Consider the following 14,927-nt stretch of genomic DNA (forward strand, 5'->3'; position numbering starts at 1 on the left):
ATGGGCCATGCCTACTCCTTTATGGTCCCTACTATACAGCTGTATGATTAAAGTAAAATGTTTTATTAAGTACAATAAAAATAATACAATAAGTTTTCATACAACCAAAATTATTATCAGTGTATGCTTAGTAGTGGTGTATACACACCATACAAAAATTAGTCATACAATGTTACCCCATAGAGTTAGTGTTTAGTTGAGCTTGTCCCAGTTCCATTGTAATAAGACTGGATGATTTAGCCAAACCCCCTCCTCTAGAAACTCCTCCAATGATTATAATGGCATTGTTGTTGACTGCTGCTATAGCTACTGCTGCTATAGCTACTCCTGATCTAGCTGATGATAACGATGTAATGTTCTTCCATGATTTGCTGGAGTCATCATACATCTTAATATCTGATGTTGTTGTGCCACTTTGATCCTGTCCACCAACTACCACTGGCGGGGATGAGCTGGGGACTAGGGCTGTAGTGTAGTGAGTGGCATTAGTCATTGTAATCCATTTGGTGGATTTGTCAGTGGTTTGTTGGTCATCTGATCTTGTGATAACATCAACAAGTATCTTGTAGGCACTTTTGTCATGTCTCCTGTTAGCATTATTGTAACCCATTATGAGTAAATGATCATCAGTAACAATGGGTGTGAAGATGTACATCGGTACAGGAAGATTAATGGACACTTTCCGCCAATGAGAATTCTTCATCCAATTGAGGACTTCAATATCATCTTGTATTACTATTGTGTTGTTAACAATCGTGTATCCCCCTGCAACAATAACATGCTCCAGGTGAGTAACCACCCCTGGTCTATCCCTAATCGAGAGAAGGTCAGGATAGTAAGATGTCCAAGTTTGACTAGTTTCATCAAATGTAGAAACTTTATTAATCGGCCTCTTAGTAGCAGACAGCCATCCACCAATAATTGCCAACTTTCCACCAATGATGTGAGGAATACCAAACCAGTGACCTGAGGGAGGTAACTGATCCCAATGGTCAGTATTGACATCATAGACATATACTTGGTGTTCAGCATCATCAACTGAACTACTCCCACCAGCAACATAGACCTTCTTGTCTTGTACTGTGACATATGCACCATACATTGGAGCAGGAAGATTGGCCAGCTGAGTCCATTTTATGTGGTACCTACCACTGGTAAGTGCTGGCATTAATGGAGGTGCCTCCTGAGTGGATAATAATAGTATAATAACAATATCATCCATACAGCTAGACAATGGATGGAGCAGTTTACTGTTAATTGTAACTTAGCACAGATTTATCAAATCACGTATTGTGGTTGTTGGTGGTATTAAGTATTCATTGAATTACGTTTAGTAGACATTGGTGGTATCAACATTATATTTTTTGGCAGGTGTTCAGGTTGTTTCATCATGTGATCCGGTGCTCGTGATCCCTCTCAGCATAGGTTGGTGACAGGCACGTATCTGCTATTGTGTTTTCGAGCCTTTGTTGTAACCTGTATGGCTCAAAACAAGGAATAAGTTGAAAGGTCAGATCCTTCTCCACAGCAGGGGCTAGCCCAGATAGGCTCGAGTTAGCTGCAGGGGCCAAAAATCCTACATCAAACCATACAGGTTACAACAAAGGCTCAACAACACAATAGCAGCTACACGCTTGTTACCGACCTGCGCTGAGAGGGGATCACATGCACCGGATCACATGGTGAAACAACCTGACCACCTGTCAAAATAAAATAATGTTGTTAGGAGTAAGGGAGTATGTGGTGGAATTTGTAGAACAGGTGGGTGGGGCACTTTTACGCACGACAAGTTGAAGTTTGATCACACGAGCCAACAAATGGCGCCTTCTGCATCACGTCGGTGATTGGCTGGAAGCGTGCGTGATTCTTTTTGTGCTAACCATAGTTAAGCTATTAACCTCCATTTAGATAATACCACCAACATCTACTAAACGTAATTCAATGAATATTTAATACCACTAACAACCACAATACATGATTTGATAAATCTGTGCTAAATGGTTAACCTCCATTTAGCACAATACCACCAACATCTACTAAATGTAATTCAATGAATATTTAATACCACCAACAACTACAATACATGATTTGATAAATCTGTGCTAAATGGAGGTTAATAGCTTAACTGTGGTTAGCACAAAAAGAATCACGTACGCCTCCAGCCAATCACACACGTGATGCAGAAAGCGCTATTTGTTGGCTCGTGTGATCGAACTTCAACTCGTCGTGCATAAAAGTGCCCCATCCATTCTCAACCCTGTTCTACGAATTCCACCACATACTCCCTTACTCCCAACAAAATTATATATTTTTAACAGGTGGTCAGGTTGTTTCATCATGTGATCCGGTGCACGTGATCCCCCCCCGCAGGTCGGTGACAGGTGCATTTTAGAGCCTTTGTTGTAATCTGTATGGGTTGATGTAGGATTTTTGGCCCCTGCAGCTAACTCGAGCCTATCTCAAAGAAAGCCCATAATGGAGTAGCAGGGGGTTCTAAGTGGCTAGTTGGAGTAATTTAAACCTTGCCAAAATGATTATGTTTTTTGAGCTTGGCTTTCCTGTCACCCAGATGAGGTCTTGTCACCTTTGATAGGTGCTGTTAAGCGTTAGCACGTGTGTCTGCCTATTCATGGCTACCTCTATGTAAACTGTGCCAGCAGCGCAGTTACGAGCTGCAATTAGCTAATGGCTGTTGATACTGGCCGCATAGAAAGGAACATATTTCAAAACATTAAGTGAGTGATGTTGTATCAGTGCCATGCCCTGGTCTGGCGAGCAGTCAGCTGTCAGACTACCCCAGCTCCATTAATACTTAGCTGTGTGACACTTCAGTAGTACCGTAGCCTTTGTTTGATTGACGTTTTATGGTCATAGTTTTGACTTATGACTTATGCTAAGACTGCTATCGGTGTGTCACCAGCATGTTGCAAAGCTGGCAGTTTCGGTAGCCATATAACTTGTTAATCTATAATATACATGTGTATGCAAGTACGTTTTAGTGATTGCATGGCCTGTTGGATTTTAGCATTGTAGTCATGTGATGACCTAGCTGATGTGCAACTGCACAATGTCTCCAGCTCACAGTGCATTCATAGTGAGTAATATTGGCTCACCTACTTGAGCACTCTTGACACTATCATAATTTATGTGTTCCCCGTATCCAGAGAGTTGAGATGCGACCCAGTCTGACGTGTCTATGGGTGTCACTATTCTGATACTGCTTAGAGCATAGGCATCTGTGATAAACATGCCTGGTGTGATTTCAATAAGCCAGTGCGTGATACAGCTGGCATGTGGTAATGATCAAATAGCTTAGTACGACTTTGTCTTGTTACCTAAAGTAGTGCTACCAGATCTAGACTCACTCAATTACGTTGTTCGGTGGTCACCATAGCTGTTGTAGTGTGCTGCTTATCTGTCACATCCTGTAAGTAATGCTGGCATATGCTATTGATATAATGTTGGCATGTGACTGCCCTGTGCTACAATACCTGACTAGCTGGATACAGAATATGTCAGTATGTTTTTTTTGCCTCTTGATTGCTAGCAGTTCTAGTTAAGGTGTTCCCAGCAAGTGAGCTGTAGTAGTAGCTGTCATCTTGATTATCAGCTACCAATTTAGCTGATATGTGTGTACTGTACATGTGCTACTGAACATCGCTGCCACATTTAGCTACAGCAAATAATGTAGTCAGGTGCTAAGGATCAAGTTGATGTCTGACTCCACTGTGCTGGTTGCTTAGCAGGTGCAGTCATATGCTATTTCAGTGTAGCTGAAGTGTGCTTAAACTGTGGCTGCAGCTGCTGCAAGTCCTGCCATTTAGTGGTAGTGATTAGCTGATGTGTAACTGTACAATGCTATAAATGTATAGCTGTCCCATCTTTCAGTTAAGTGCAATAACTGATATGCCACTGTATAATCAACTGAGTAGCTGTCATGTCTACTGCCATCGATGTTATCATGTATAGCTGATGCGCATCTGTAATGAACTGTGCTACCACTGTATAGCCGTCAAATATACTGCAAATGATGCTGTCAGGTGCTACTGATATAGCTGATGCAGGCACTAGGCTTTTATGATTAGTGTGGGTGAAGAGGAGGTTTTAGAGCACATGGCTGGACATGCTAAGTATGTTAAATGTTTGCAGAGACCAAAGCCCAGCTGCGCTTGCTATGGCCCTGTAATGTGCAACTGTACTGCACTACTGACATAGCTGTCTCATCCACTGTGACTGATACTGAGTGATAGTGATGCAGTCAGGTGCTACAGCTCATGGCTGTCCTGTGCTGTTACTATCTGTAAGATCTGTTAATGGTGCAGGTACTAATAATACAATTGATGTGTAGCCGCAATCATGAGATGCATATGGTCAGGAGTATCAAATAGTCCTATCCTGGCATGGCTGTTACATCTGCAACTAATGCGTCAGGCGATTTCAGTATTGAATTGTGCTGTTGAAATTCCTGACACTTCTGCTGCACATGATTCCATCAATTGTTAGCAATATATCTGATGTGTGGGTGTAGGATCATGACATAGCCAGCCAGGTGTCACATCTACTGCAATTGATGCAGACAGATGTAACAATATACCTGATATGTGACTGCACACTGCTACCGGTGTAGCTGTCATGCCCACTGAAGTTGATGCAGTCAGGTGATAATGTGTGGCTGCGCTGGTGATGTTTCTGCTACCTCCATTGTAATTGATATAGTCTGATTCCAACAGTATATACTGTACATTGCTACTGGTGTAGCCGTCCTGTCCACTTTAGCTAATCATGATGCAGTCAAGTGATGATATAGTTGATGTGTGGCTGCACTGCTGATGTTTCTGCCACCTCTGCTGTGACATGATCCTGTGCTAACAATATACGTAGCTGATATGTGGCTGTAGCTACAGTGCATGGTAATAATGTATAGCAGTACTATAGCTGTCCCATTTTTTTTCTTACCACTGATGTAGTCAGAAGCTAACAATAATGACTGTGCAGTGTTGTTGACATAGCAATCACCTCAACTACAGTTGATGCATGCAATATAGCTGTTGTGTAAATGTGCGATGACAAGAGGTCATGTTCACTGTGATTGATAGTCAGGTAGCTGATGTGTGACTGTACTGTGATACCAACATAGCTATCACGTTAATTTTACTAGAATCGATGCACCCAGGTACTAATGTCTTAGCAAATGTGACTGAAGAACACTACTAGCAGTGTCACGTTTACTGAAATCAGGTGTTACCTGCATTGCTGAAGTGTGACTGTACTGAGTTAGAGTAGTTGTCACATATTTACTGCAATTGATGTGGTAAGACACACGTATAGTTGATGTGTGACTGCAATGTATAGTTGTCCTATTTAGTGCAGCAGGTGCTGCCGATTGACATTGCTGATGTGTGACTATGAGCTACCTACTTACATGTCACATTTTCTGTGGTTAATGCAGTCAGGTGCTACTCGTATTACAAGTGCTACTGATGTAGCTCATGTTTTGTGCTACTGACATAACTCATATTACCAGTGCTACTGCATGATGTAGCTCATGTTTGTGTGCTACTGACATAACTCATGTTACAAGTGCTACCGACATAGCTCATGATTATGTTTGTGCATTGTTCATGGTTGATATCTACCAATGTAGCCCATGTTTGAGTGCTACAAATGTAGCCCACATTTACTGATGTAGCTCATGTTTGAGTGCTAACGACATAGCTCATGTTCGAGTGCTACTGACGTAGCTCGTGTGTGAGTGCTACTAATCACTCATGTTTGAGTGCTGCCGACTTAAGTGCTATTGACATAGCTCATGTATGGCTGCTACTGATGTAGCTCATGTTTGAGTGCTACCAATATAGCACATGTCTGAGTGCTACCAACATAGTTCATGTTTGAGTATTAACAATGTAGTTCATGTTTGAGTGCTACTGATGTCGAGCATGTTTGAGTATCACCAACATGGCTCATGACTGAATAATGCTAATGATATAGCTCATATTTGAGTGCTACCCGTGTTTGAGTGCTACTGACATAGCTCGTTTAAGTGCTACCAACATAGCTCATGTCTGAGTGCTACTGATATAGCTCATGGAGTGCTACCAAACATAGCTCATGTCTGAAATTGAGTGCTACTGATGTTCGTAACTCATGTTTGTGTGGTGTAGCTCATGTTTGAGTGCTACTGATGTAGCTCATGTTTGAGTGCTACTGACATAGCTCATGTTTGAGTGCTACCAATATATTGAATTTATTTTATGTTTGAGTTCTACTGTTGTAACTCACGTTTGAGTGCTACCGACGTAGCTCATGTGTGAAAGCTTTTAACTTACCATGTTAATTTTGAGTGCTACCGATGTAGCTCATGTATGGATGCTACCGATGTAGCTCATATCTGAGTGCTAGCGACGTATAGTAGTTCAGTTTGAGTGCTACTGACATAGCTCATGTTTAAGTGCTACCAACATAGCTCATTTTGTGAGATGTAGCTCATGTTTGAGTACCAACCTACCTCATTTGGGTGCTATAGTAGCTTGTGTCTGGCTACTAGTGATGTAGCTCATGTATGAGTGCTACTGACAGCTAATGTCTGGGTGTTATCGGCATATTTAGTGGTACCAATGTAAATCAGATTTGGGTACTACCAACATATATTGCTCATGTTTGAGTGCTACTGGGTTTGAGTGCTGCCGACATAGCTCATGTGTGAGTGCTACCAACGTAGCTCATGTGTGAGTGCCACCAACATGGCTCACATTGTGAGATGTAGCCCATGTTTGAGTACCAACTTACCTCATTTGAGTGCTACCAACATAGCTCATGACTGATGTAGCTCATGTCTGAGTACTACTGACAGCTCATGTCTGGGTGTTACTGACATATTGAGTGCTACTGATGTAACTCAGGTTTGAGTATTTCTGACTTAGCTCATGTTTGAGTGCTACCGATGTAGTTTATGTCTGAGTGCTACCAATATATTTATGTTTGAGTTCTAGACTACTGTTGTAACTCACATTTGAGTGCTGCCGACATAGCTCGTGTGTGAATGCTTTTAACTTACCACATTTGAGTGCTACCGATGTAGCTCATGTATGGGAGCTACCGACGTAGCTCATGTCTGGGCACTACCAACGTAGCTCATGTCTGAGTGCTACCCACGTATACGTATATAGTAGTTCAGTTTGAGTGCTACTGGCATAGTTCATGTTTAAGTGCTACCGACAGAGCTCATACTGTGAGAGGTAGCTCATGTTTGAGTACCAACTTACCTCATTTGAGTGCTTACCTACCAACATAGCTCATTTCTGGGTGCTATAGTAACTCGTATCTGGCTACTAGTGATGTAGCTCATGTCTGGGTGTTACCGACATATTGAGTGCTACTGATGATGTAACTCAGGTTTTGGTACTACCGATGTAGCTCATGTTTGAGTGCTGCTGACATAGCTCATGCCTGAGTCCTACCAATGTAGCTCATGTTTGAGTGATACCGACGTAGCTTATGTGTGAGTGCTACTAACACAGCTTACATTGTGAGATGTAGCTCATGTTTGAGTACCAACTTACCACATTTGAGTACTACCAATGTAGCTCATGTCTGGCTACTACGGATGTAGCTCATGTCTGAGTGCTACTGACAGCTCATGTCTGGGTGTTACTGACATATTGAGTGCTACCAACGTAGCTCACGTGTGAGTGCTACCAATGTAGCTCATGTGTGAGTGCTACCAACGTAGCTCATGTGTGAGTGCTACTGACGTAGCTCATATGTGAGTGCTACCAATGTAGCTCATGAGTGAGTGCTACCGACATAGCTGATGGTTGAGTGCTACCGATGTAGCTGATGTTTGAGTGCTACCAACGTAGCTGATGTTTGAGTGCTACCAATGTAGCTGATGTTTGAGTGCTACCGACGTAGCTGATGTTTGAGTGCTACTGACGTAGCTTATGTTTGAGTGCTACCGACATAGCTGATGTTTGAAAACTACCGACGTAGCTGATGTTTGAGTGCTACCGACATAGCTGATGTTTGAGTGCTACCAACGTAACTCATGTTCAGTGCTACTGATGTAGCTGCCAATCCACCTGTCCCCAACTGAACCAGGCCTACTCCTCCCCCCCCCTTTTCCCCCTCCCTCCTAGGGGCTAAAGAGTTTAAAATGTGGAATCCAACCAGTTTAATTTGTGGTTAACTAATCCATAAATTATTTTTAAAATAAAATTCGGCCTGCAACTTTACCCCTAAAAGGCCAGGTACCCTCTACGCCTACCTCGAGGATTTACTATATTTCACTCCCTTCCTGTGTGAAGGGAGGAGAATCGATAATCAGTGACTGGTTTGTGGGGACTTCCGGTGGTAGGTAATAACTCACCCAGCGAGACGATACTGGAGGATCTACCGATAGAATCAGTTGTGCTGATCTGTGTGTGCCACCACGGCTAGAGCACTATTGATCAAACTAGTGCAGGAAACTTGCTTGAAAATCTTCACAGTCACAATCTGACAGTTATTACTGTGGTTCGCAGGGTAAAGGTAGAAATTGATACCCTACTAGTCATCAGGATATCGTTCCGCTGAAGGTAGAAATGAAATGTTATTGTTCTCCGTCTGGCACTTTTACACATGACGAGTTGAAGTTTGATCACACAAGCCAAAAAATGGCACCTTCTGCATCACGTGCGTGATTGACTAGAGGCGTGTGTGATTCATTTTTGTATTCACTATGGTTAAGCTATTAACCTCCATCACGAGTTGCCGTATACTTTGATAATACACACATGATGTAATCTAACAACTAAAAACTTTCCTAATTTAAGTAGCTGACAAGTTGATTTTCACAAATGCTAAACAGTTGCAAACTTTAAAGGAACAGTATGCCAAGTTGTACAGTGCTAATTTTACATCCCATAAATATGTTTATGATGTAATAATAACTTGTTGCATTTTATTACATCATGTCACAAAATGGTGAACTTGTAGTGATCTTTGTGATAATAATAGTATAAATTTGTATTGTTATTTTCACGTAAGACATTATTTTGCCTTTGGTAGTAGAAAGAACTGCTCTAAAAAGTTTCACTCTGTGTGAATCACAAACAGCTGCTTCAGCCATCTGGTATAAACATGCAATGTTGTCATGATGTGTATATCACTGACTATACAAACCTGTTTGATGGTGTACAATGAGCTAGTGCTGCTGTGCTGTTGCATTACCTTTGGCTGTTTACAATCTTCTACTAAGCTTAATTAACCTGTCTATACATGTAACTCCACCATAAAATGATTCCAAGCCATTGTAGCAGGCTATAAGGAAGTGAGAATTGTTGTGCAGTCAAAATGCTTGTCATGTGTTTTCAGTACTTGTATGGCTTAGCATACTGTTTTTGGACAGGTGACCATATTACACTGTTTCATGATCAGTTGATATTGGTAAATGACAGTGTTCAAGTCTAGTATTGAATGGTTATAAACTTTATCCTCCACACATGACATTTACCATAGAGTATGTACTAACATTCTTACTATTTTCAATTTTGATGTCTTTGTTGTTGGTCCTCCTAAAGTTACTCTGTTAAGTTGACTGGCTACTTGTTGTGTTGGTACACTCCTTGTGGAGGCCTAAGAAAACAATACCATATATGGTAATGATAACAAAACAAAACAAACAACACTTACCAGCTGTTGGTTCAACTGGTCAACTTCAAATTTCAACTGGTCATTTCCATATTTCAGGTGGTTGATTTCAAATTTCAGCTGGTTGATTTCAGACTTCTGTTGCTCATTTTCTATCTTCTGCTGCTCCACTTGTTGGTGTAGAGTGATAACATCTTGTGGGGACTCCTTCGTGTAAACATCCTTGCTCACTTGAATCCTCTCACAGACAGATGTTATGGTTGGCCTCACAGCAGGATCATCATCCAGACACTCCTCCACCAGTGGCCTCAATACTCCAGCCTCTCCTATCATTTTGTCCAGGTACTGCTGACGACGTTCAACTTCCAACAAAGCCACCTTTCTTCTGGTTTTGGGATCAAACTGAGTTTGCTCAGATGGGGTAGGCCACTGTTGGGAAAATGTGTGGAGGATTATCCCAGCAAAAGAAAACACATCCATGGGAGTGCCATACTCTGGTTGTTTTGTTAGTGTTTCAGGTGGCATAAAGTCAACAGTTCCTGGAGCCTTAGTCATTGTCTTTCTACTATCAGCCTTTATCACCTTGGCCACTCCAAGATCACTGATCTTTGCCACATGACGTGCCGTCAATAAGACATTATTGGGGGAGAGGTCTCGATGGACAATGGGAGGGTCATGATTGTGAAGGTAGCACAGGCCATGGGAGACATCATGGACGATTGAAAATTTTATATGGACAGGTATCTTCTCATGTTTATCCACCAGTGAGGTCAAGCTATCCACCATCATCTCCATAACCATTACTGGTAGCCGCATCCTTCCCTGTACACCACCCGCCCCCACAGAGGGATAATAAACACCTAGGAACTGAATGACGTTTGGATGACGTAATGTACTGCATTGACGACACTCCATCATAAACGATTCCACTGTTCGTCTCATTTCCACGTCTCCCACCTCTTCGACCAGAATGGAGTGGATCTCTTTGGCGGCACATGTCGTTCCACAATATTTGACAGCGTAAACTCTCCCATAAGCCCCTCGTCCCAGTTCCTTGCAATCTAGTTTGGTAACTCCCTTCAGAACTAGACCTTGAAAATCATCACCGGAAGCCATTTCCAGAGGCGTACGAAGCACGAATGCTGGAGCAACCACACTTTGTCTGCACGCGCCGCAAAGTAATTAAATAGATCACGTGATTAGGCAAACTATCCGACTGTCACGATGACGATTACTTCGACCATTCCAATGTTGCAGCCCGCCATTGGCTAGCTGTTAACACTTATTTGTGATTCAGAAGAAGTATAGAAAGCGATGGATTCCAACACGATGTCACGTGTCTCCTACGTGCAGAGATGAGGTTAACCAGAGTGTGTGGTGCGTGCGTGCGTGCGTGTGTGTGTGTGTGTGTGTAGTGCGTGTGTGTGTGTGTGTGTGTGTGTGTGTGTGTGTGCGCGCAAGGGGGTGTCACTCAGGCTCTTGCTGTAGGTCGATCTGTGACTGCGGTCAAACTCCAAGTCAACGGTCAAGCCCCCAAAATAGCTCTTACAGTGGGTCAAGGGTCAAGACGATACGGAAGGTTCGAAACCCATAATCGAAAACTATACGTAGCTATTATCAAGTTTACAGAATTATACGTAACTCACAAGAAGTAAGGATCTCCGAGATGTTTTAGAGCTCCAACAGGCATTTCGTCATAATTATAATGATTTTTCTCTCCCAGCCGCTGGTAGCACGCACTAAGAAAATGTTATACTAGGTTACAAGCGCAGGTGCGTATAGGAAAATAGAGAAATAAGTGGAGGTCAAAAGTTCGACAAGAAACGTCCAAGTCACAGGTCAAAGATGATAAACGCTGCAAGTCAAGGGTCAAGGTGAAATTTTCCCCGGTCACGACTTTGACCGCGGTTGCATTTCTACCTACAGTGTGAGCCGACGTGACATCCCCTTGGTGTGTGTGTGTAGTGTGTGTGTGTGTGTAGTGCGTGTGTGTGTAGGTCATGTGTGTGTAGTGCGTGTGTGTGTGTGTGTGTGTAGTGCGTGTGTGTGTAGTGTGTGTGTGTGTGTGTGTGTGTGTGTGTGTGTGTGTGTGTGTGTGTGTGTGTGTGTGTGTGTGTGTGTGTGTGTGTGTGTGTGTGTGTGTGTGTGTGTGTGTGTGTGTGTGTGTGTGTGTGTGTGTGTGTGTGTGTGTGTGCGTGTGTGAATGAGAAGAACAGCTCAAATTTTATTACCACATTTCCTCGTATAAAAGCCCAGGCTTTTATTTCTGGGTTAAGTATACTTACTGTAGTGTATTTGGGCTATAGTACGTTCACGTTGAGCTGAATCCTCAAAAACATTTACTAACTCATGGATGCAATTACACACAATCTTGAAATTCGGCGTATTCGTAGTATTGCTTGACCCGCTAAAAATATTTCAAAATCTTTTTGTTCAAATGTTTGACATAATATTTACGGCCAATCAAAATTTTTACAATACATTTCCTGTGGGGGAGCCATATAAGTACAGTGTCCATTACAGCCCTTTCCCGATCTTGTTATGGAACCAAACCGTACGTGTCTGTTGTTGACACCTTTGCTGTAACTAATCATCTGGTTGGCTGAAATGTTAACTCTGTTGAGAAAAAATCCACTTTTAATTTTTAGCTGTTTTTCAGGATTCAGCTCAACGTGAACATACTATAGTGTAGTGGCTAAGTGTAGCTAAGTGTATATATTTATAGCCTGGGCTACTTGTATTATACAGTACGATAGTACTGTAGTAGGGACCACAATGGTTTGGCATGAAAAACATCATCCAAAAACCAGCCTCACATTTCCCTGACGACAATGAGGAGGCAGTATTGGTTAGGCAAAACTAAGCCCAAACAAGCCTTCAGATCGACCCGAAATGCTTTTAACAAGTTGCTATGAAATTCTTTTTAAAATTACTAAATGGAATTTTATAGTGACTGACTGACCGACCGACCAACCGACGGACTGACTGACTGACAGACAGACACTGACTGACTGATGCCTTCAGACAATCATAACTCAATAACGGCTAAGGCTACGGGCTTGATTTTTCCTCTGTTTGACATCGCTTCAGCTGGGCACATGCCTTTTGGCACACCGCAGTATGTACAATGCATTCTTCATGGGCTTACCAGTGTCCTCCCTTGTGTCCCATTCATCTTTGCTGACAGTGAAAGGTGTTGATTTGGCGGTAGCATGATAGCTTCCCTTCAAAACGGAAATCGTCTGTATTTTTCATAGTGGCTACTTTGATTGCAGCCACTATGAAAAAGTTCATGCCACAGTTCTTGATTTGTAGTACTGTGTAATGGATTGAACATAGCTGAGTAATGGATACTTCACTTTTCAAACGGTAATTGATAGCTGGAGTGTGTGGTACCATTTTTTTTTTATTTGCAGTATATATGGGTTCACCAGTCATAATAATATTATTTCACGAATAAAGTTAACAAACAAGTACACAAAATAATTTGGAATTTTCAAATAGAATAGGGACCATAGCAACATAGATGAAACAAGCTAGAGTAGTGCACGATATTATTTCACACTAAAACAATAAGAAGTGTTATATCCCTACTGTGCATTTCCATTATGGTATCTTGAGCACAGTAGGGATATAACACTTCTTATTGTTTTACTGTGATTTAATATCGTGCACTACTCCAGCTTGTTTCAGAACTTTTTTCAATGTGCTACGGTCCCTACTCTTTTTTTAAATTTCAAACTTGTACTTGTGAAAAACAGTTGTATGTATGATACACATATATATATATATATATATATATTTATATTCTTGAACTACTCGTGTGATTACTTGTATAAGTTTGAAGAAACAGCAGCAGCAAGGGAAATAATTAAAACCACTAACAGTAGACTCCAGGCCAGCCATCATATATACTTGTTACTCACCGCTATTGTCAACAAAGATGTAACAATTAACACTTAGTAAATTTATGTAGTACAGTATATATTAGTTGTTTCTGAATTCAAGGTCATTTAAACATGTTAAGGGATAAACTACGTATCAATCAAATGTGAAGTTAGTTTTCAAGCACATAATTCATCTAGTTATTATGCATATGTATGTACATATGTACATGCCTTTGAGAGAGTTTAGCTGATGGTTCGAGGGACAAATATCCCCCAAAGTAAACAGCTTTTTTCCCTTTATTCTACTGCAGCCAAACAGCGAAGATCAATCATTGGTTTAAGAACGTACGTATTCACATTAATTGCTACAATATAAACCATTTATTGGAAAGTATGCAACTTGACATGTTTAATAGAGTAAAATAAAATGTAGTTGTTATGTCACTTGAATACAAGTTTATTTGCTGCCGTATGACTACATCTGCGTCTACAACCATCTTTTAGATGTACATTTCTACCCACAGCCAAAACTGTTCAGTCCATAATCATTACAAGGTGCAGTACATTCAATAATGCACCCTGTAGTGTTTATGGAGATTGCTGGTAAACAGCATGTAAGCTTTTGCTGTTGTGATCATGTGATCTCTGTTATACAGGAAGAGTGTGAAGACAATTGCTTAATGTACGACCTCCTTGGAGTTGTACAACACAGTGGGAGCTTACATGGAGGCCACTACACAGCTTATGTCAAGTACCCAACTACACTTGATGATCCAGCTAAAGATGACAGTAATGTTCACAGTTGGGACCATGAGGGTCATTCTTCTAAGCAACATCATTTTGCCAAGTCTGGATTTGATGTGTCTGGGTTTGTAGGGTCTGAGGAGTTTCCTAGTGAGTCTCACTTTGCCCTAATAGTTCTGTTGTTAACTATAATGACTCTGTTGTTTTTGAGTCTGGGAATCAGTTTGCTCTACCTGGTCATCATCGTACTGCCATGTCTGAGTTTGTCGATTCTGCAACCGAATCAGGGACAGCTGAATCTGGAGTAGTTCACAAATATCCTGTTGAGGTTAAGGCTGGGTTTAATGAGTCTGACCCTGGGTACTATAATCATTCTGCTGTACTGAAGAATGGTCCTTGAGAACATCAGTGGTTCTATACAAGTTACTCTTGGATTCAAACAGCTCCAGAGGATGATGTTAAAAGATCACTAAGTCTTGTTGCTTTACAAAAGACGATGTACCAACGTGTATCAGGAATTGTAGCTTTCTACAAACTGTGTACACAAATTATTTGCCTGTTGTAATATCTTTTATTTTTAAATTTAACATGGTTCAAAATGCAGTATGACATTTTTCATATTGTAGTGCAGACAAAGCTATGATTAAAGCAAGAATTGAAATTACT

General features: G+C 41.4%; 1 protein-coding gene and 1 long non-coding RNA gene across 2 annotated transcripts; one reads left to right on the top strand and one right to left on the bottom strand.

Moving 5' to 3' along the window:
- Positions 1-69: 69 nt before the first annotated feature.
- On the bottom strand, positions 70-10,899 carry LOC136257871 (uncharacterized). Its single transcript, XM_066051188.1, has 3 exons — positions 9,673-10,899; positions 9,520-9,615; positions 70-1,183 (listed from the first exon to the last, which is right to left on the bottom strand). Exons 1-3 carry the CDS (start codon positions 10,744-10,746, stop codon positions 173-175), a joined length of 2,181 nt encoding a protein of 726 aa, XP_065907260.1. The 5' UTR covers positions 10,747-10,899; the 3' UTR covers positions 70-172.
- On the top strand, positions 10,817-14,870 carry LOC136257873 (uncharacterized). The gene is made up of 2 exons (XR_010702245.1): positions 10,817-10,990; positions 14,174-14,870. It is a non-coding gene; the product is annotated as an uncharacterized lncRNA (long non-coding RNA).
- The last annotated feature ends 57 nt before the right edge of the window (positions 14,871-14,927 follow it).

The sequence above is a fragment of the Dysidea avara genome, chromosome 6 (genome assembly GCF_963678975.1).
Source record: "Dysidea avara chromosome 6, odDysAvar1.4, whole genome shotgun sequence".
Lineage (NCBI taxonomy): Eukaryota > Metazoa > Porifera > Demospongiae > Dictyoceratida > Dysideidae > Dysidea > Dysidea avara.